Below are 23,008 nucleotides of genomic sequence, written 5' to 3'. Positions count from 1 at the left end.
CAACAAAAGAAACAGGGTCTCATTAAGTTGCTGAGGCCTTCACTAAGTTTTCAAGGCTATCATCAAACCTGTGAGTCTCCTGGCTCAGCCCCCAAGTACTGTGATTACAGGTATGTGCCACCATGCCCAGCTAAACAAATACTTTCAAAATAGTTTGTACATGTATTTGTAATGGCTGCATGCTATTTTTCTTGAAGAAATAAAAATATGAAATTATAGTGGAGAAATGAAGTATGTAAGGTGTTTTAAGGAAATAATCTGAACACTGATAATTCAATTAAAATCTTTGGCATTTTTGTTGTTTTATGTCCAAACTCATCAAATTATATACATTAGTCATGTGCAGTTTTTTGTACTATACTTTTTATACTTTATACAAATTATTGTAATTATATTTAGTAAAGCTGGAAAAAATTGTTCTTATCAAAATAATTTTTATTTTATTTGTCTAAAATGATGACAAGCAAAAACTGAATCAGGTTTTGTATTATGAGAGCATTTCATATATTTCAAAATAAATTTAATGATTCCTAGTTTTTCTGGGATGCCAATCCCAATTATTTTATATTTACTTGGGAGAACACTCACAGTAAAATTATCTTACTATAAAAATATAATGTTTGCTTTATAAGATTTATTCCCGAATTAAATGAATTGATAGTTATTTGAAATACAAATTAATATTTTTAATTATTTACTTATTTTTACAGTACTGGCGATTGAATTCAACTCAGGGGCATTCTACTTCCAAGCTATACCCCCAGACCTGTTCTTATACTTTCTTTTGAAACAGGGTCTCACTAAGCTGAGGAGGGCCTGACTAAGTAGCTGAGGCTGGCTGCAAATATGCGATCTTTCTGTCTCAGCCTTCCTATTTTTAGAACATTGAAAAGAACTTTTCTATGACTTATTATTATCTATTATCTCCATGGATAAATCCAATATTCTAATGCTCTTTGTATCAATATCTAATTTCAGAGCAGCAGTTTTTCAAGTTTATACATATGTATCATACTATTAAGCTTTCCTTGATGAATTATAACAATTTATCATTAATTTCATCTTGTTTTTAAATTGCAATATATATATATATATATATTATGGTACTGGGGTTCCTGGAAGCCCTTCTACCTCCGGGCTACACTCCCAGACCTATTTTTACATTTTTATTTGGAAACAGGGTCTCCTAAGCCAGAGCGCGCAGCTGGCTTCAAACCTGCGCGATTCTCCTGTCTCTGCCGCCCAAGCACAGGGATTACAAGCATGCGCCACCACGCCCGGCATAATTGCAATATATTTTTAAATAATAAAATGGACTATTTCTGTTTTTATTTTTTACAGTTCAGTTTTTAAAGGATCAGCAGTTTGTGTGTATCATTTATCGGATATACAGACTGTGTTTAATGGGCCTTTTGCCCACAAAGAAGGACCCAATCATCAGCTGATTTCATATCAGGGTAGAATTCCATATCCTCGTCCTGGAACAGTAAGTTTCTTTGTTATAATACTTAAAAAGAATTTAACAAGAAGAAACCTATGTTGATATTTATTAAATATACCCATAAACCTATTGTGTGCTTATAACTTTTCAGCTTAAGGGTTTTCTGATTTGGGGACTTTACTAATATGTCACATACATTACAGAACATTCCATGTATTCTAAGCTTTATTACTAATAAAGTCTTATTTAAATTGAAAGGAATTCTGCAAGTCAAACAGGATAGAGCGCTTTTCTACTTAGAAAAGCATAAGAACTGTAACTTCAGAAGTGTTAACTTTTCAGTGGAAGACTTGGAAGAATTTGAATGCTAGTTGATTTTTACATGTCTGTATATTAAGGAACCTCATTCGTTTTAATTAAGAAATAACCACATGATAAGTAATTAAGAGAACTTATATGACGATATTTCAATTTTGTCATGCATTTAGTTAAAAATTATGAAACACTTTAATTCGTAGGCATGCATTAGTTAAAATTTATCTAATTTGAAGGAAAATGTTATATTTGAGCAAATAATTACAATGAAAGGGATTCTATGATGCAAGTAAAATATTTATGCACCATAAAATCACATATCAAGCTGGGCGTGGTGGCGTGTGCTTGTAATCACAGCATTCGGGAGGCTGAGACCAAAAGATTGTGGTTCGCAGACAGCCTCAGATACTTAGTGAGGCCCTCTGCAACTTAGTGAGACCCTGTTTCAAAATAAAAAATAAAAAATAGGACAGGGGGTGTAGCTCGAAGATAAAATGCCCCTGGGTTCCAACCCCAGACACACACACACACACACACACACACACACACACACACACAATTACATATCAGCTAGAATTATTTAACCATATAACTTTCTATCTAAAATTCTACTTCATTAGAACTACTTGTATTAAAGCATGGAGATATATCTGTATTATGCAATGTAAATAATATTAAACTGTGAATTTAAAACTAACTTTTCTAACTAAGATATAGAAAGTGCAATGGCTGAATGGAATTTGATATATTCTAGAACTTTGGTTAAAAATTTTTACTATTTTTTATCTGACCTATAATAATCCACCTTCTAGAATATTTATTAGATTCCATTTCTATAAAATGTCATATATCCATCCTTTGAGAGGTGATGTTACTCAGCCTTCAAAAGAAAAAGAATCCTCCTATATTTCTGCATTTCTTAGAGTAGGATTGTAAATTATAGTATGGAGTAGATGGCAATAAAGGTTTTATAGCCAGACATGGTGGTACATGTTTGTAATTCCAGTAGTTGGAAGGCCAAGCCAAGAGGATCACAGGTTTGAAGACACTCTCAACAACTTAGCCCTTAGCAAATTAGTGGGACACTGTTTCAAAAAAAAAACTCAAAAAGACTGGCAATTTGTCTTGGGTTCAATCCCCAGTACCACACATACATACCACACACACACACACACACACACACACACACACACACACGATTTTTATGAATACTATCAAAGATAGCATATTTATGTAAACAAAATATTTCCTTCTTTTTTACTTAAACTTCAAATTTCTTTTGCCTGTATTCCTTCAAATATTCATCCCACATAATTTTTACTCATTGGTTTGATTCATTTTAATTTTATTTTATTAGAGTATATTTGTAATATATTATGTACTCCTTTATTTTTCCATTGTCTTAAATTATCTGGTGGTTAAGGTCCTCTTTCCCAAGTAGGAAAACATACTCACCAAACCTTCAAAGTGACCATTTATTTATTCAAAATGTAGAAAGCTTAGCCAGGCATAGTGGTGTGTGCTTGTAATCCCCACACTTGGGAAGCTGAGATAGGAGGATCACAAAGATTCGAAGCCAGCTTTAGCTACTTAGTGAGGGTCTCAGCAACTTAGTGAGACATTCTTTCCAAATAAAATATAAAATAGGTCTGGGAGTATAGCCTGGAGGTAGAAAGCTTCTGGATTCCACCCCCAGTACCATAAAAAAAAAAAAAAAAATTTAGTAAGCTTGAGTTTTGTTCCCTGAATAGTAACTCAAAGATTAATCATTAATGTGTATTTTATGTAGAACAATTAACTTTTAATTAACTTTGGAAAAAGTATTGGAATTTCTGCTTATCCATGAAAACATTACATTTGAAAAGTAATCATCTCTGACATCATTAGATTCTCAATATTCTTTTAAATTATCTTTTGAATGCTTGCAGCTCAAAAGAAGAATGGATAAAATATTTATTTTGTATAACATTTATCTAGTCATAGTTTTGTTTTAATACAGAAATTAGAAAGTATTTGTGAATATATATGCTTTCTGCAATGATTCTTTTGAACAAAGTGAACATAAGATTATTATTATTATTATTATTTGGTGGTACTGGGGTTCCTGGAAGCCTTTCTACCTCCGGGCTACACTTCATACCTATTTTATATTTTTGAAACAGGGTCTGTTACGCCAGCGCAGCTGGCTTCGAACCTGCACGATCTCCTGTCTCCGACACCCAAGTGCGGGGATTACAAGCGTGCGCCACCACGCCTGGCTGAACATAAGATTTCTAAGAGAGCAACTAATTTGTAAACTCAACAAAACTCAATTCCCCTGTCCCCCTCAAAACAAAACAAAACAAAACTGTAGTGAAACCCTGAGATAAACCAACCAAGCAGACAGAAGAGATCTGTGTTGGTTAAATCTGTTTGAGACCTTAGGGTCCTGTAGGGTGCACAGAGCCACTCTACCTGGCTGTTGTGTGCAGATTATGTATACTGCTTCTCAATTGAGGATGTCATAGTGTCACTCTACACTACATGATGGGAGTATTTACACTGTGGAGATTGGCAGATGCTACAAATCAGGGTGTTTTTTTTTTCTTTTTTTTCTGAAGAAAAACCACCTCTGGTCCCACCTATCAGGTTTTTAACCCACAAGGGAACTTAAAAGACACCTTAACATATATGTAGGGCTCTCAGAATCACTGGGAGAAAACCACTTATGTAGAAAAGCAATTATTCTACATCATGTATGAGTAAATCAGCCCTTTTTAGTAATACAGAATAAACCAATGCTAAATTAGAAGACTCTGCAAATGGTCCCACTGTTCTCTATTTTTAAGTTCTTAAGAATAAGCACTTTTTCCCCCATTCTAAAGCAATGTATAATAAGCCAGGGCTTAGTGACACACATCTGGAACAGACTCCGTGAAAAAAGGGAGTAGTCAGTATTTAAGACATATTTCTATAATGTGGTTTCTTACATCTGGTGTTGAGACCAGAACAGCTCCTTTAAATCAAGAAATTGTCAGATGAGTGATCCTTAGGGAATAAAAAGGCAGGGTGGAGTGGTGACCTGGCACTCTTCTTGGAAAAGCATCCTTCCCCGAAGACTCGCCCCTCCACCCTTCACCGAGCAAAACACCATGAAGTCAGCTCTCAGGCTCATCATGGACAGTGGCTCTCTCTTTTCTGGGCTCATGTGGCCCAAAGACCTGGAGGCAAGTGCCCCCAAGCATTCCATGGCCTCTAGGGTTAAGAATGCTGCCTCTGAAGTCCTCCCAGTGAAGGATCAGCTGTGATTGTACTACTTTATTTCCCCACACAGTAGTCTGGTTGCCAGGTCAACCCCATAAATCTATGACTGCTTTCTTAGAGAAATGACACCGGCGGATATCCTATACCCTCATTCTAATGCTCCCCGTAGGTGCTTCTTTTAAAGCAGGGTTGATAGTTGTGTTAGCAAACGTACAACCAGCAAGCTCCAGTCAGGGGGAGGAAGGCTGCCAATTGTGTCATAATGTTTTTCCATAAGTAATTCAAGTTTGTGGAAGAAACAGGACACCTTTGGTATGTTGCAAAGGGCAGCCAGAAACTGCAGGCTCTCTCTGTGGCTGAGCTAACGTATTACATTATTCTGTTGCAACATGTATAAACCTTCTGCAGAAGATTGTTTTTGTATATGCTACATAGCCTGTTAAGGCAGAACCTAATAAAAGTGTTCAACTTTAATATCTATTTATAAATGTCACAGAAACATCTGGTTCAGAGCCCTGGGAATTACATACAGTTCCCTAGACACCTCAACCTCTGTTTACTCATCGCTAAACTTTTTCACTGACCCTAGCGGCCTTAAGTTCTCCACTCTTCTAAATTCACGTAAAAAATATTGGCTTTTAGGTATATATGACAACTAACCCTTGACTAACTCTGCTATTCATTGTATATTAGTCTCAAATTATTACTCTGTTCCTTTATTATTATTTTGCTTTGGATATGCCCATCTTCTTTATTAGAGTACTATTGTCTACAAGACAACCATGATTTCTTATTCTTCTGCCCCTATTGGGCACATCAAAATTTTTTTTAGAAAAAACAACAATGATATTCAAAAAATGGACACTCATTGACACACATATATACTTATACATATTAATACTTAACTATTAATTTTGAAAGTTTTTATAGTGATGTGTTAGGAGAACACTGAGGAGAATCAGAAGACAGCAGATATTTATAAATACCTCAGTATAGAAGTAAGGGAAAGGTAACAATTGTTGATACCTCTTGACATAATTGTTCCCAACATTTCATCTAACACTTTAGTGATACTTGAAATAACTTTATGTAGAAAAGGAGTGCTTACTGCTGCTGATAAACAGAAAGAGAAGAACTAAAGAAAAACAAACACTTAGGAACAATTTAGCTGAAATTACTTTATGACTACTTTATAGAGTAAAATTAACCTTCTACAGAATGAAACACCAGCCTAATTCATGGACAAAGGATTTCATTTTATGATGGCATGTGGATTTTATGTTAACTGGAGGTCTCAACACATGTGCTTCACCATATCACAAGCTGAGGGAAAAGTTACACATCTTATTTGTCTTAGGGAGTGTTCCACTGTGCAAACTCACCAGTGCAGATAGAGACTACAAAGGGTAATCAATTTTATGTTTGTCACCATTTTGGTCACTCATTTCACATCTTATCTGCAAAGTTCATGCCATAAATCAATGTGAGAATTAATTATTATCAAAAGTAATTCTTTGGTAAGTTTGAAAATAAATATAAACTAGGAGATACTCGTTTCTGAAGGAGAAGTTCTTTATGACAACAAAAGTATCAGATGGGAGGTAAGCAAATACATGGAAAATCATGGATTGGATTTGATTCGTTTGGGTTACCTTATTTTATATCTATGGTTTTGAGCAACCTTTCCATAATATTTTTGTCAATTTAAGTTATCTTAAAGTAAAAGGCACAAAGTATGTGCTAATAATAATTTAATAAGTTCATCATACTCCAATCTGTACTAACTGGAAATTGTTCAAATTGACTAGTAATGTATGTTAACTTTTAGTCTTTCCTTAACTTACAAATGAGAATACTTGCAAAATACTGAAGGAGAGAGATAGTCTCCGTTTAGCAAGCCATAATTAGTGGTATCTTAAGAAGGTCTGGAACTATTTAAATTCCCCATGCATTGCTCTTTCCATGTTTTCATTCAATGAGCTGTGTATTTCCCCTTTTCCACTTTGTGTGAAGAAAGAGGGTAGAAAACACTCATAATTCCATGCTTAACACAAGTATGGAACACATCCATCAGCTCTGAACAACCTCAGATGAAATGTTTTGTCCTCATTTTGGTCTTCATCGTGGGCAATTTATAAACATGTATATTTAAATGTGATGCTTTTTCTTAAAAGAAAAATATATGAACCCTAGATAATGGAACAAGGAATGAGAGGCTTGGTTTTATTTTTTGCCTCATTCTTCTTTGTTAAGTCATTTAATCGCTCTTTGTGCCTTTCTCCAAAAAGAGAACTATATTTACTGGTCCTAAAAAAAAGTTCTAGTAATGCCAACTGGCCAAGTTAGTCAAAGAAGAGTCCTCTTGCTGATGCAGTCTAAATGAGCATGATCATATTAATAATCTGCTGGAATGTATTTGCAAATCTGAGTCTGCCTGGAGGCACAGACTGAAAGGCTCTAATGCCATCGGTAGCTGTTACAAGAGTTCGACCCAAAAGTTGTCATATTTTGATCCCCAACGCCTCCAAAGCTGTTTTACTCTGTGTGTGTGTGTGTGTGTGTGTGTGTGTGTGTGTGTGTGTGTTACTAGAGATTAAACACAGGAAAATTTGACCTTTGAATACACTGCAACCCTATTTTATTTTTTTTATTGAAACAGGATTTGTCTTACTAAGTTGTCGAGGGCGTTGCTAAGTTGCTGAGGCTGGCCTTGAACCTGTAATCCTCCTTTCTCATCTTCCCAAATACTGGGATTACAGGTGTGCGCCATCAGATCTGATATGTTTTACTTTTTTAACTGAGTCAATATTAAATATTTGGCAGAGTTCACACAGAATTTTGCATTTCTATTCTCTGGTGAAATCTTTTCAGCCCTAGGCATATATTCCTGCATAGGATAGGCACGGTCAACTAGAAATGTGGGTACATTGCCACCTTTAGATAAAGTGTAACTTCCAAGTTGGTAACAGTTCCCACTATATCCTACTGTTTACCACTTATGCTGTGCCTATTGCTGTGGGTCAGGAAGCTTGCTTTCCTATTACTTGTTCATCTCAAACCTTTTTTTTCCCCTACTGGGGATGGAACCCAGAGGCATTGTACCACCCAGTTACACTCCCAGCCTTATTTTGTAGTCTTTTTATTTTTGAAACAGGGTTTCACTGATTTACGAAGGCCCTCTCTAAGTAGCTGAGGCTGTGGGCATGATCCTCCAGTCTCAGCCTCCCAAATGCTGGGATTACAGGCATGCGCCACCATGCCCGGCTACCTCAAATCTCTTTGATGAGAATAAATGAAAAGTAGAACAGGAGGGCTATGTGTTTCAAGAACAATATGGCAAGCTGGGCGTGGTGGTGCACGCTTGTAATCCCAGCATTTGGGAGACTGAGACTGGAGGATCGTGGTTCGCGCACAGCCTCATCTACTTAGGCCCCCCACAACTTAGTGAGACCCTGTTTCAAAATTAAAAGAATAAAAAATAGGGCAAGGGGTGTAGCTCAGAGGTCAGATACCTCTGGGTTCATCCCTAGACCCACAAAAAAAAAAAAAAAAAAAAACATGGCAAAGTATTTTTGTTTCTGCAAGCAAAGATAGTCAGGCATTTATTAGGATACACTAAGTAATATTTGGATGTGTTTAAGTATTCAACAGCCTTGCTCATGTAACTTAATAATACTCAGCTCCTACTAGAGAGTGAGATGGAGCTCCAAGCTTCAGCAGAAGCCTGCCTCAAGGTTGGCCTCGGATGCCCTCGGAGCCTTCTCCTCAGGAGCCCTTGTCAGGGTCCTTTCCAGAACTGCTGAAGCTATCCAGCAGTCTGTTTTTAGATCTCGCTATTGCTTCCTATCTGCCCCCTTGCAATTGATGCTCTGAATCTCTCCTCTCCAGAGATGAAAACTACTTCAAATCGACTCTGTATCAAAACCACAGGCCAGATAGGATGAGTGATATAATTCACTCATTCAACTATACTCTGCCAAATATCTGCTATCACCACATATGAAATAGGTCTGACAGCCAAACAATGAGCAAAATAGCCCCATTTTCTCTCACACTCTGCTTATTCTCTAGAGAGAGAAGAGTGGACAATAAAGGTACAATAATGAATAAGTAAAGGGCTTTGAAGAACGTAGCAGCCCAAGGAGATATGGACTGAAGGTGGAGAGGGGAGATACTTTTATGTTTCATCACTTTAAAGGAAGTAACTTTTGAACTGAGGCTGGATGAGGCACTAGAGAAAGCCTGGGGTTGGCTGGTGAAGAGGAAATCAGACCGGGAAACTGGGGTGCCAGGACCCTGGAGTGTTAGAACTCAATCCTGAGGGTACTAGACATGACTAGACTGTTTTTTTTTTCTCCCAGAGAGAAATGATCAGATCTAGTTTACCACATCTAATAAAGCTGCAATTTCTGAAGCTCCTCTTAGTTGGGGAGAGCAGATGCAATAAAGCCCTTACATATTAGAGTTCTAATTGAAATTTTTAGTGACTAATTTATTTTAGCCAATTGCAACATTAGATCGTGCCCACATGTGATTTTTGTTTATTTTTTTTGTTTGTTTTGTTTTTCCTGGTGCTATTATTTCTGGCACAAAATTAAAGATAGAAAAGTGATAAATGAAAAGTGATAATTTTATGCAAAATGGCATCATTGTCTCTCTGAAAGCAAGTAGAGTAGGTAAGTGACTGTAGCCTCATCAGTGATCAGAAACGTTAAATCCATTTTATACTGATTTTCTGCATAGGTGTATGCAGACCTAATATAAAAGCATATTTATACATTTAGATATATATCTATGTGTATAATAAAGCTATTTATTTTCTCCTCAATGGATATCAAATACCGTGTGTGTGGGGGTACTGGGCATGAAACCCAGGGGCCTTCTACCTCTGGTCTACATTCCCAGATCTATTTTGTACTTTATTTGGAAACAGAGTCTCACAGTATTGCTGAGAGCCTCACTAAGCAGCTGAGACTGGTTTCAAACCTGTGTGATCCTTTTGTCCCAGCCTCCTGAGCGTGGGGATTACAAATGTGCGCTACCACGCCCAGCCAATACCAAACACCTTTAAAACAACTGAAACTTCTAAGTGTTTTGAAAAGGAGAGGTGTCTTGATTATTACTAAAGTAATTTTGAAAAGGAGAGGTGTCTTGATTATTACTAAAGTAAGTCAACTTTTAATTAGTCTGGTTATATATATATATATATATATGTATTTTTTTTCAGTGCCCAGGAGGAGCATTTACACCCAATATGCGGACCACTAAAGAGTTCCCAGATGATGTTGTCACTTTTATTCGAAACCATCCTCTCATGTACAATTCCATCTACCCAATCCACAAAAGGCCTTTGATTGTTCGCATAGGCACCGACTACAAGTACACGAAGATAGCTGTAGATCGAGTAAATGCTGCTGATGGTCGATACCATGTCCTGTTTCTTGGGACAGGTAAGTTCTTGAGTTAAAGGTATTCAATAAAAAGGTGTATTATAGAGCCGGGCGTGGTGGCACATGCTTGTAATCCCAGCGTTCGGGAGGCTGAGACCAGAGAATCACAGTTCGCGGACAGCCTCAGCTGCTTAATGAGGCCCTCCGCAACTCAGTGAGACCCGGTTTCAAAATAAAAAATAAAAAATAAGGCAGGGGGTGTAGCTCGGAGGTCGAATGCCCCTGGGTTTCAATCCCAGACCTAAAAAAAAAAAAAAAAAAGTGTACTATAAGATAGTTCATAGGATAGGACAGTGATAATGAAACTAGAAAGATTCTAATGTTTAATTCTCTGGGGCATTTAGTGAGTTATTGAATCTCTTTATGCCTCAGTTTTTACATCTATTAATGGAGCTAATAAAACAGATTACTTCACAGAGTTGTTGTGAGGGACAAATAAGGTAATATGTGCAAAACATCTAGACTAGTGCCCAGCACACATTAAAGTCAAATTTAAGAATCATGAGCTGAAGCAAGGGCTGGGAAGAAATTTTAAGGGTGGATAAGTATTCTTCTGAAGTAAACCAAATTCTATGACTTCTTCAAACCTGGGGCCGTTTTCTAAGAGTAATGATAATGATAGTATGTTTTATACAAAATTTGCAAGCAAATTTTACTGGAATGTATATAGGTTCTTTTTGAAAAATTGAAAAAAAAAACTATGCTATCTTAATACATTCACAAATTCTAATATGTTATTTTATTTTTAACAGAATTTGAGTGAAATAGACTTAGCATGATAAGCTCTAAGTGTTTTATAACTGTAGTTCTCAAAGTGATCCTCAGACCAACAAAATCAGTATACTGAGGACTTGTTAGAAATAAAGATTTTCTGTTTTCACCCCAGGCATCCCAAAGATGAGACACAGCCATCTGCATTTTAACAAGCCCTTCTAATAATTCTAATGCACCCTACAGTTTGAAACCCACTCTACAAGGGAAATAAGCCTTGTCTTACTGGTCAGACAGTAACTAAAAACACATTTCTATGCCTGGTTTATTTTACTTACCATAATGCCTTCTAGGTCATCCATCTTATTGCAAAATTCAGAATTTCACATGTCCCTGATTACCTTACCAGCAGTGGTAAAATCTCATCACTTGTCTTATTATACTATCAGAACCACCACTCCATGAAATATGCTATTTTCTCTTATAATTTAGAAAACAAATAAAAAATGTCTGTAAAAGTCATAAAACATGATAGTGATGGAAGATGTATTCTGAATTAAAGAATGAATTACACTCAGATTTCAATAGATTTTGAAATGTGGTTACTTTTTCTTGGATAAATAAAAGTGTGTTTTTCCTATTACCTTCTCATTTTATCCCTTTTTATTCTTGTATTGAAAACCTCAGATCTGAATTTTTCATTCTCACATAATTTCAGCTTGAAATTTCAGATGTTAAGAATCTTCTGAAATATACTATTTGGCTTTCTCTTCCACGCTTGGTCTGAGTTTCCATTGGCTCCCTTTTTGCCCAAAGCTGAGGAATCACCTCTCCCTCCCAGACTAAGGATTCTTCACCCTACTCTCAAGCTTTATTCTTGCTATCCTGCTATCCTTTATCCTTGTTATCCTCATCATCTATCTTACTCATTACATTCTTAATCACTTCATTCTTCCATTTTATTTCACATTGAATCTTGGCTTAGAAATCGTGTGCTAGATGATAAACAGTAGTTGTACATCTTTGTCCACTGCTACCTCTACCTGACTTCTGATTTCCGAGGGCCTTAAATTTTCTTATGATAAAAAAGTACAATCTTTTAACCAGTGCAATAATTAATTTGTCTTTAAGTTATTTGGTCTTACAGAATCTCTCTTTGCCCATTGCTTTATTTGCAAGCTTCTCCTTGATAAAAGTGTGGGTATATCCAAAAGTTCTGTCCATGGTCCTCTTCTTTTTGTATAGTCTTTATCCATCTCATTTATTGATTTAGCTTCTCCTGTTTATTCTGTGGAAATGAATCCAAAATATGTGTCATTAGTTCTAGCCATTTCTTTTTTTATATTTTTATTGGTGCATTATATTCATACGTCATATTGGGATAAAAATAACTTGTGTGTAGAGACATGCACACATCACTGATTTAACCCCTACCCAATTCCCACTCCATTCCCTCCCTCCCTTGCTCGGCTTAGTGGTTGACTTCGATATGTTTAAGTACATTGTGTGTTTTAGAGATTTTCCTCTTCCCCCTCCTTTCTCCTCCTTTAGGTTGTCTTGTTTGCTCCTCCATAGGATTTTCTTTTTCATCTAGAGTTCCTCCTATGACCCAATTCTCCCTAACTCTCACATATTAGGGAAAGCATCTGATTTCTTATTTTTTGTGACTGACTAATCTCACTTAGCATAATGTTCTCCAGTTCCATCCATTTCCCTCAAAAAAAAAAAAAAAACTCAATTCCATCTTGCCATTTCTTAAACTCAGTATTTAAATAAAAAACTTACTGGTGGATAAGACACATTGTGTGACTCATTAACATTTCAGACATCATGCTTCAAACTCACATTATCCTCTGCTGAAACTTTCTAACCAGTACTTAATCCAATATCCCATATTTTTATTCATTTCTGCACATTTCTCTCAAGTCTCTTTTTCTCTGTGATATCTGATGTCTCCCGAGGCATATCTTAGGACTTCAATAAATATTTGTCAAGGTAAATTAAAAAATCATAACTATTCATTGTTACTTAGGTGATATAACAAATTCATAATTGCCTGAGAAAGCCAACTTTTATTTGCATAGAAGCTGTGTTCTCTAAAAATGTGGAATCCGTGTAAATGACTGGGAAGAATTGCTTTTAGGTTCAGCTCAGTTCATCTAAAACTGATTTTGTCTTTTGAAAAAATATCATTCCCCCAATGTAAAGTAGTAATTTAGTTTCACCTCTTTCTAATGTCTCTATTACCTTGGGGGGGGGTGATTTTTTTTAAGCTTGTCTTAAAGGACTTGATGGCACAAATTGCTTTTTTCATGAAAATCTACATAAGGTATGTAGATTCGTGGATGGTATTCTCAAGGGTTTTAAAACTGCTCAGCAGTGTTTATTCAGATAGAAGACAGCAAGAAGCATGCTTTTGCACAAAATCTTTGGCTTTTCTTACCACATAAGTTCCTGGCACCTTTACATAGATTTTTTTTATGTTGGTTTTTAAACACTTGTGTCATTTTCAAAAACAGCATTCAGACACATGGTTTTAATTATGGTGGGAAACTTCAGTAATGATTGCTTACAAAGCCTCATAAGTGTCTTGAGAAATCTGTCCTCATAGGAAAATGCATGCCATGGCCATGTCTTTGCCAATAGCATCCTTCTGAAGAGATGGGGACTAATTCAGCCATTGACCCTTCACCACACTGTCATGCCAGACTGCACCCTACTTTTTAAACAGAGATTTCCGTTTATCTGAAACTCTATTGACAAATGTATTGATGTAAAATATTTGTTTCCCAAGTAGTTCTTGGATTGCTCTAATCACAAAAGAGGATTGTCTGCCGCTAAGCAGGAACCATTTAGTCTTTTCAGAAGTGGCTTTTGGGAGAATCATAGGTCATTATCTCAGGATTTCTTGGTTTCATGTATTTAAATAGAAGAATAGCATTTTTTTTTTTTTTGGATGTTGCCAAATTCCCAAGATCGAGAGAGACATTTCGCTGTTATAAATAGATAACGATGCTCCAATCTGGCTACAATGAAGGAAGCTTCAGTCATGTCTTCTCTCCTTCTGTATCATCTTGAGACATTCAGGGAATTCAATGAAAACATCAGTTGTCAAGGAAGATGCCACAAGGAAAATGTATGTGACTGTTCATTGGAATGTTAGTAGAATATAATATAAATATATCCAAGAGAAATTTTATGTATGATTTTGTAGCTCACAAAATCTCCACAGTTAGTTATGTGAGCTCAATTCCTGGTAACTGTTATAATTAGTTCATTATCATTACAATCTATAACTATAGCTGAGTCTGAGAGGCTAATAATCTGGCCTTTCAGGCTCATTGGGCCGCCTCAGATACCAGATGCCAAGCAAAATAAACAAACAACTGAAAAAGAAGGAAAAAAGTAGGAAGGAAGGGAAGGAGGGAGGAAGAGAGGGAGGAAAACTAATTTGTGCCCTTATCTATTATTTCTTAACAGTTTGCATTATCAAAAACTAGCCTAAGCCTTGTTATAACCTTTGGCTCAAACCTAGTAGTCCATTGCATGTTCTATATGATACATAAGCCAAGTAAAAGATTTCATGATAAAGAAATTAAAAAAGCTCTAGATTGCAGTGTTCAAAAAGTTTATTAGAACACAGCTACATGCATTCATTTACAAATAGTCTGTAGCTACTTGTGTTCTATAATGGCAGAGTTGAGTAGTTGCCATAGGAGACCTTTAGCCTACAAAGGCTAAAATATACATTGCTTGACCTTTTTGGAAAAAGTTTACTGGCTTCTGTTTTGGTAGGTGGTTGAAAATTTTCCATTAATTTAACCTTTTAGAGAGGCTATTTCTAATATGTAGAGGTAATATGGAGATTTATAGCATTTCCCCAAATAAATATTCCTCCTTTCATCTTGAATAAAAATACCTCACTATTTTATTAAAATTTAAACTGGAAGCCAAGTATACTTAATTATTTTTCCACTCATTCCTTCTACTACACACTCTGAGAAATACCATGGTTTATAAAAACATATATATGCCCGGCATGGTGGTATACACTAGTAATCCCAGCATTTGGGAGGCTGAGATTGGAGGATCGTGGTTCGAGGATGGCCTCAGCTACTTTTAGTGAGGCCCTCTGCAACTTAGTGAGACACTGTTTCAGAATAAAGAATAAAAAATAGGGCAGGGGGTGTAGCTGGGAGGTAGACTGCCCCTGGGTTCCATCCCCAGAACCACAAGAAAAAGCGTTAAAAAAAAAAATATATATATATATATATACACTTTGTTTTGTGGATCATATTTGCTCTTTCTGTCCTTTTAAATCCTTAGGTAACACTGTAAAGCAGCAGACCAGGGCTCTCACATGATTAAAATTTCTATTTTAATTTTACCACCTACTGTGTACATCCAGGTGATTTGTTCAAAGCTGACTATGTTGAACAGTTAACAATTTTTGCTGATTTTCCTTTTACTTCTGGAGTATAAAAATATTTAAGTGTCTTGGTAAAGTTCAGAAACATTCTGTAAATTTTTATTTTTAGCATGAATCATACTGACATGTGGTTTTTGACGGAAGAATGAGAGTATTCCAGTGAATGAATGTGAAAGGTTTAGGAAGATTTAATGTCATTATGATTTTTTAATGCAAGGTCTATACACAGGGACTTTTGCCAAACTCGTATAATTCAGTGTGTACTGTTCCAGGCTTCTTATTTGCTTCTGTTTAACTGGGTGAGTACTAAGTTGGAAGTTTGGCTCCAGTGAGACTTTTGAAAGTGTTGAGTTTGGAAGTGTGTGCCACATATGTGACTAAAGCCTTAAAGCTCTTGTCTTGCAGCCATAGAGGATAACTGGCTTCCTGGTAACTAGCAGTTCTGGCAGTTGAAGCTTTAGGAATGGCACATTTAGTGAACTGAGAAGCCAGGAATTCTGATTTTAAGGAAGTCCCTAAAATACTCTATGTAAAATGTGATAGGTGGGCCAGTGGTGCATTTGAGTTCAGAAAATACGGTCAGTTGGAATTTGTGCCAATTCGAAGGATGATGTCTAGGTTCCTCCTTCACTTAGGAGTAAGCAGCAAATCTCTTTGTAAGTCACTGTTTGTTTTTTTGTTTGTTTTTGTTGTTGTTTTTGTTGGTACTGAGGGTGGAACCCAGAGGCTTTCTACTTCCGGGCTATACTCCCAGACCCATTTTATATTTTATTTGGAAACAGGGTCTCACTAAGTTGCTGAGAGCCTCACTAAGTAGCTGAGGCTGGCTTCGAACCTACGCGATCCTCCTGTCTCAGCTCCCAAGCGCGGGGATTACAAGCGTGCGCCACCACGCCCGGCAGTCATTGGTTTTTAATAATATGCAGGTCACTTGTTTCCAAAGCAGAATCTAGAAACTTCCGAGAGTTTACCACAGATTCTGCAGAGATTTTCACAGCAGACCATACTAGCAGAATAGAGTAGATGATGGCTGAATTGACAGAAGAAAAATTTCAAATCATGATGTCATGACGGCCTGATCTTATAGAAGATTAGCAAAAAGGAACATGAGAAAAGAAAACAACAACATAGAAAGAAGATAGCTCATAAATGTTCTCATTTAACTATTACCTTAAAAAGACAATTATAGTGTGTGATTTGTTGCTGAAAAATTCCAAAAATCAGAATTATTTTCTTTTAATCTACTTTTCAGAAACGTAAACTTTACGTTCTAGAAATGTAAAGTTGTAAAGTTGTACATAAATGGTTTCATAAACTCTAGTATTGCTAGGCTGTTTGAATTACCCTGTATTTATGTACTATTCTACTCTTTAGGCAAATATGTACAATTTTTCAAGCTTTTGAAGTATTTTGTTGTTATGATGATGCTAACTTTTGAAGGTATGTTATGTGAATTATCTCTTCCAGCCCCTGTAAATACCCTTTGAGGAAATTTAAGAATGTAGCCCTGTGGGGGCAGAACTACTTTCTGATTTATTTATTGCTATGGCTGCAGACGCTAAATTAATGCATCATTCAAAATAACTGCTCAGTCACTTATTTGAATGAATGAATGAGTGAATAAATGATTTGCACTTACTACCATCCGTTGTAATCAGCTGGAATCGCAGATAAGATCACATGGATATTTAGTAAATGATATAGGCAGACTACAAGTCCTTCTGACTTTACATTCTAAACAGTTATCCTCTTCAAATTCCTATATCATTTGCCATTCCTACTTTACATTGTTTCCCACTAATGAAGTGAATTTCATTTGTATTTTCTCATTTTACTGTGATTTAAATGTTTTAACTACACATGTCACAGTAATGGTGCTGATGTGTTGACACGCAGCTTAGCCCTGGCATTCCTTCATCTGAGTGACATCACTCACTTGACCCCTCCACATGTCGTCACCAAGTCTTACATGTGAGCCAGACTCATCTTAGAAGGCGACAGAGACGACTTGGACAACCTTTGCCTTGTAATAGACTAGACCTTTGGGTGCAAACTAACCAACCAAGCTAGAATTTCACCTTTGAATTTGCTGTTTTCATACCTTACTTAGAAATAAAGGAGCTAAACATTTTGGAGGAAAGTGGAAGAATAAAAAAAAATAGCATAGGACTCCACCTTAGCTTTAGATGTGTCTCAAAATTTTTGCACTTTTAAAATTTGTTTTAAAATAGGTATTACATCCATATCCGAAATGTCTGCCTGCATAACTGACATGTATTTGGAGGATTTCAGAATATCACACAAGGACACAGTGCCTCTCCTCTCCTTCCCTCTCTGCAGGAGGAGAGATGCAATGATTGGCTCCTTGATTAGGGAATATCTGATGTTTCTCTAAGTGGCTTGAGAACAATGCAGTCAGACCTCACCCCTGTGTGCTGTCTCTATTTAACCCACTACTCACATGAATCTAAGAAAATTTCCAACCTGAAGACATTAATTTATGAGGGCTATTATCTACATGTCAAGACTAAATAGCCACACTATGTTTTTGTTCTTGATGTGCTGCCAAGTTTCCCTGAGGCCCTCTTGGCAGCCATTGTCACTGTGAGAAGAACTCAGGGCCTCCTGCCTGGCCAGGCCAGGCCTGCTCTGTGTGACAACCTGACTACCCGTAGGAGGTCTGTAGCTGTCAGCCCTGGTAGTGGTTTGTGTGGAAAGCCAGCTTTAAAGAAAAAAAGTATATTTAACTGGGAAGAGTTCAAGTTCTAGAAAATGGAAGGAAATGTTTCATTTTAGAATGTGAAATGTAGCATAAGTTGGAACAAAGATTTGCAGCTAGAATTTCTGAGGTAAGTCTGTGGTGTTGAAATCCTGTGTGCTTTACTTTAGTTATACTTATTTTTTCTCTTCCAATATTGTGATAGCCGAATAATCACACACACACACACACACACACACACACACACACACACACACACACACCCTTAAAAATTTCTGCCTCCTAATTTTCTGAACCTACAGATAGGTTACCTTAATTGGCAAAAGGGACTTTCAGACATGTCTGCTGTTACTGGCCTTGAGATAGATTTTCCTGAATTATCTGTGTATACCCAATCTAATCACGTAACTCCTTACAGTCAGAGGATGGTGGAAAAGATGTCAGAAAAGTGACGCTTTGCTAGGCTTGGGGATAGATGCTGTCTTTTCATTTACCAAGTAAAGTAGGTGGCCTCTAAAAGCTAAAAGACACAGGGAAACAGAGTCTTTCTAAAATATCCAGAAAAGAATGCAACTTCTCAAAACTGAGTTTAGCACACTGAGATCTGTGTTGGACGTTCAGTGCCCAGATGTCTAAGATAATAAATGTGTGTTGTTTGAAGACTATATGTTGATGATCATTTGTTTATAGCAACAGTATAAACTCATAAACCTGCTTTTTGAATTGTAGCTTAACTGCTGCTTTTATAAATATGTGTGTGTGTGTGTGTGTGTGTGTGTGTGTGTGTGTGTGTGTGTGTGTCTATTACTATAGATTGAACTCAAGGGTGGCCATTTTACCTCTGAGTGATACCCTTCACTGCCCCCTTTATGGTTTAAAATAGGGTCTTTCTAGGTTGCTGAGAGTCTCATTAAATTGAGATTAAACCTAGACTTGAACCTACAATCCTTCTATCCCAGCCTCTCAAGTACTGAGATTACAAATATGAGCCACCACAACTATCTTCTAAAGAATTCTTAAAATAAAGATTAATCAATTCTTATGTTTTAAAACTTTCAAAAAACCCATTAATGCAAAATGATAGTATGTTATGTTTTCTATTTTTTTCTCAATTAGCACAGTATACTGCCATTGTGGTTCATCACATCTATGCTATTTATTTACCATTAGAATTTACTGAGCTTATTGGATGCCAGGACTTATGATATACAAAGTATAGCAGCATCATATTCTTTTAAGGATGTTATGGACCAGTGAAGGAGAGTTAATCCAATTCAGTAAATATTTATTGAGCATTAGACTGGCTGCCTGGTACTTTTTAGGTATTTTGTTGCTGCATAACAATATCACTGGTATAAAAACACATTTATTCGTTTATTATACCATAGCCACTGTGGAGAATAGCTAAGCCGCCTTTCTGATCAGAGACTCACAAGGTTGTAATCAGTGTGGACCAGGATACATTCTTTTTGGAGTTCAGCATTACCATCCAAAATCACATAGTTTTAGCCAGGTGTGGTGGCGCATGCTTGTAATCCCCGCGCTTGGGAGGCAGAGACAGGAGGATCCGCAGGTTCGAAGCCAGCCATGCGCGCTGGCTTAGGAGACCCTGTTTCCAAATAAAAATATATATAAAAAAATAGGTCTGGGAGTGTAGCCAGGGCTTCCAGGAACCCCAGTACCACCAAAAAAAAAAAAAAAAAAAAAAAAAAAAAACTACATAGTTTTAGCAAAATATGGTTTCTTACGCCGGGTGTGGTGGTGCGCATTTGTAATCCCAGCATTCGGGAGGCTGAGACTAGAGGATCATGGTTCACGGACAGCCTCAGCTACTAAATGAGGCCCTCTGCAACTTAGTGAGACCCTGTTTCAAAATAAAGAATAAAAATAGGGTAGGGGATGTAGCTCTAGGTTCCATCCCCAGACCTGCAAAAAAAAAAAAGGTTTCTTCCTGTCACAGAAACAATGCTCTTGGCTCCTAAAAAACACCCACCCTTTGCTGTTACAGGGATCTCTTCATTAGCTATTCAAAACAGCCTGCTTCCTCAAGGCTTTCAGAGTTTCTCCCTTTGATATATTAGGACTGGTCTCATACAACATAGCATAATCATGATCTTCGCATTTTCTATTGTTTAGAAGTAGATCACAGGTACTCAAAAGGAAGAGTTATATAAAGGTGTGACTCTGCTGGGGCCAATTTAGAGTTCTCAGCCACTGCCCACATACATTTCAGCCAAACCACTTTGGAAGTGATATGGAGAACACACAGAGAAAAGACAGAAAAAGACAAAGGAAGAAAGACTTACAACCCATATGCATGAAATGATGAACATTCAGGCAGCAGTTAGAAGTAGAAGGCTGAAAGGAATTATTCATTTCAAGAGTTATTTAGGAGGAGGAAAGGATCTGATGATAAGAAGTTGACTTGTGGCTTGACCTGTGGATTTGTACTTTTACAAATAGATAAATAAAATAAAATAAGTACCTTGGCTAACCAAGACAATATAAAATTATCAAGCAGGTTTAGAAAGTGATAAATTTGTTTGAATGGCACAACTGTCATTTCCTTTGACCTATTGTGCACAAGAGATTGAATTAATCACCTAAAATATATTACCTTATATCAGCTCAGTGAGAATCATTCTCCCCAATTTGGAGGTATATAACTGATGCTTTGAGAGATTAAATTGTTTAGGATTGTGAAACTATTGGAAACAGTAATTAAATTTAAACCCAAACCTGTCGCATGCTGGGTTGAAGATTTGGTGGGCTACATAGATGGTTAAGTCAAAGAGGGTGTCACTTCAGATACACTTCAGCAGAGAGGGCTGTGCTGGAGATGGAGATAGGAGAGTCCTTAGCAGTGAGAGTGTTAGCTGAATCCATGACAATGCTGGAGGTCACTCCAGGAGACGATGAATATAGTGACTTTACCCTGAGAACTCATCTAAGAGCTGAAGAAATAAAGATTTTCCAAGGATATGGAGAAGATATGATCTTGAAATTAACTGGAGAATAATAATAATAATAATAATAATAATAATAATAATAAACCATCATGGTGGCTTTGAGAAAAGGCAGTAGCAGCCAGTCAGAAGCAGTGGGCAAGCTCCTCAGATGTGGCACCATTGTATCTTATAATATACGACTCTTTTCATAATCCTGTCCTCTTAGACACTAGCAACATTTGGAAAAGAATAGCCCCTTCGTATGGAAACAGAAAGATGTGAATAGAAGGGAGAATGTAGGGTGAAATAGGACAGGTAAATGGTGGGTTGGCAAATGACCAAATGCAGAAGGGAAAGATCCTCTGTATGCAGCATTAATAACATAAGGTACATACTCCAGACTAATTTGTGTATGGGATTGAGACTTTGAAAAATACTGTAGACAGTCTATTTTATTATTAAAAATAGTTCAGTGAAACAGGTTAATTACAGATAATACAATTCATTAACCTCATAGGAGTATTTTTTTCCAAACAATAAACAATTAGAAAGGGTTGGCCCCAGTTTTTCATGTTTTGGAAAGTTGGTTGCTGCATTGAGTTCTGTAGGATCAGTAAAATCTAAGAGTATACCTGTATTGTTCAATGTAAGTCAGTTTGTTAGGAAATGAAGTCCAAAGAAAAGCAATTCTTGATGTAATGGGATAAGAAATACTAAACTGCAATATATAATTTTCAGTAATTTACAAAATCCCGAAACACTAATTTAGTGATTGCCTAGCCTCTGTTTGAGTATCATTTAGCTATGTCACCAGAAAACAATTAAAGCATTACATATGTTGATGGATTATCACCTGAGTTGATAAAATATTATAAAGTTTTCTTTACGCTCACAAAATTTGCGTTTAAAACCAGAATGCACAAATGTATTAATTATAAATTTATTTAAACACCCTTTCAACATATTAGCAATGGCAGCTATTTTCATGAAGGCAGATACCATAGTTGAATAAATAAAGCATTAACTCAAGTTTTTAAAATATCACATTATGTTGTTTTCTGAATTTGTGGGTATACTTCAATTAAGTCAAACCATAATTTAGTCAGTTTTTATTTTCTGATTCCTAGTTTAGTAAAATTGTTGGTCTTAAGATACCTCTTTTGACCTTCTCCCTGAAGTATTTTCAGTTAACTGACATAAAAGCATAACTGAGACTTTCCACAGCAGGAGTGGTCACGGGCATGTGTGTGTTTACCTGTGAAATTCTAGGTCAGCATGTGGCAGGACAGTATGTCATTAAAATTTTTAGAGATTTTCTTTATAATGAGCATGTCTAATTTTGGTTGGATTTCTTGAAAACCTTGTTAAATGCAGAACAACCTGTTAGGATGACTTTTCATTATGATTTCTGGATGAAGTGTAGGGTAAAATAGGAAACATGTTTTGGCATTCAGAGGTGCTAAGTTTAAATTCTACCTTCTATCACTTATCTTATGCATGACCTTGATTATATAACATCTCTAAGCCTATTCTCTTAATTACACCTACTTTATGGTCTTAAAAGCTAAGTGAGATAATGGATGTAAAAAGAAAATACCCGAGTGTACTGCCCAGTAATGAGTATGTGTTCAACAGTTGCATATGGATATACCACATTTATCTATATATTTATTAAATATTTTCAATGTCTCTTATGTATACTAATACTGTTCTATTCACTAGACGCAATGAGCAAGCCACAAAAATTCTTCT

At 36.4% G+C, this 23,008-nt stretch overlaps 1 protein-coding gene across 1 annotated transcript in view; it reads left to right on the top strand.

Moving 5' to 3' along the window:
• SEMA3C (semaphorin 3C) overlaps positions 1-23,008 on the top strand; it is a gene marked incomplete at its 3' end in the record, with an annotated part of 165,430 nt that overhangs the window by 108,185 nt on the left and 34,237 nt on the right. The window contains exons 10-11 of the mRNA XM_080701056.1: positions 1,342-1,486; positions 10,227-10,449. Coding sequence (XP_080557182.1) covers positions 1,342-1,486; positions 10,227-10,449 — 368 coding nt within the window. The remainder of the gene's footprint in view (positions 1-1,341; positions 1,487-10,226; positions 10,450-23,008) is intronic.

This window comes from Muscardinus avellanarius (genome assembly GCF_963383645.1).
Source record: "Muscardinus avellanarius genome assembly, chromosome: 9".
In the NCBI taxonomy this organism is placed as follows: domain Eukaryota; kingdom Metazoa; phylum Chordata; class Mammalia; order Rodentia; family Gliridae; genus Muscardinus; species Muscardinus avellanarius.
Note: the sequence above shows the minus strand (reverse complement) of the source record. Positions and strands in the feature narration are given on the sequence as shown.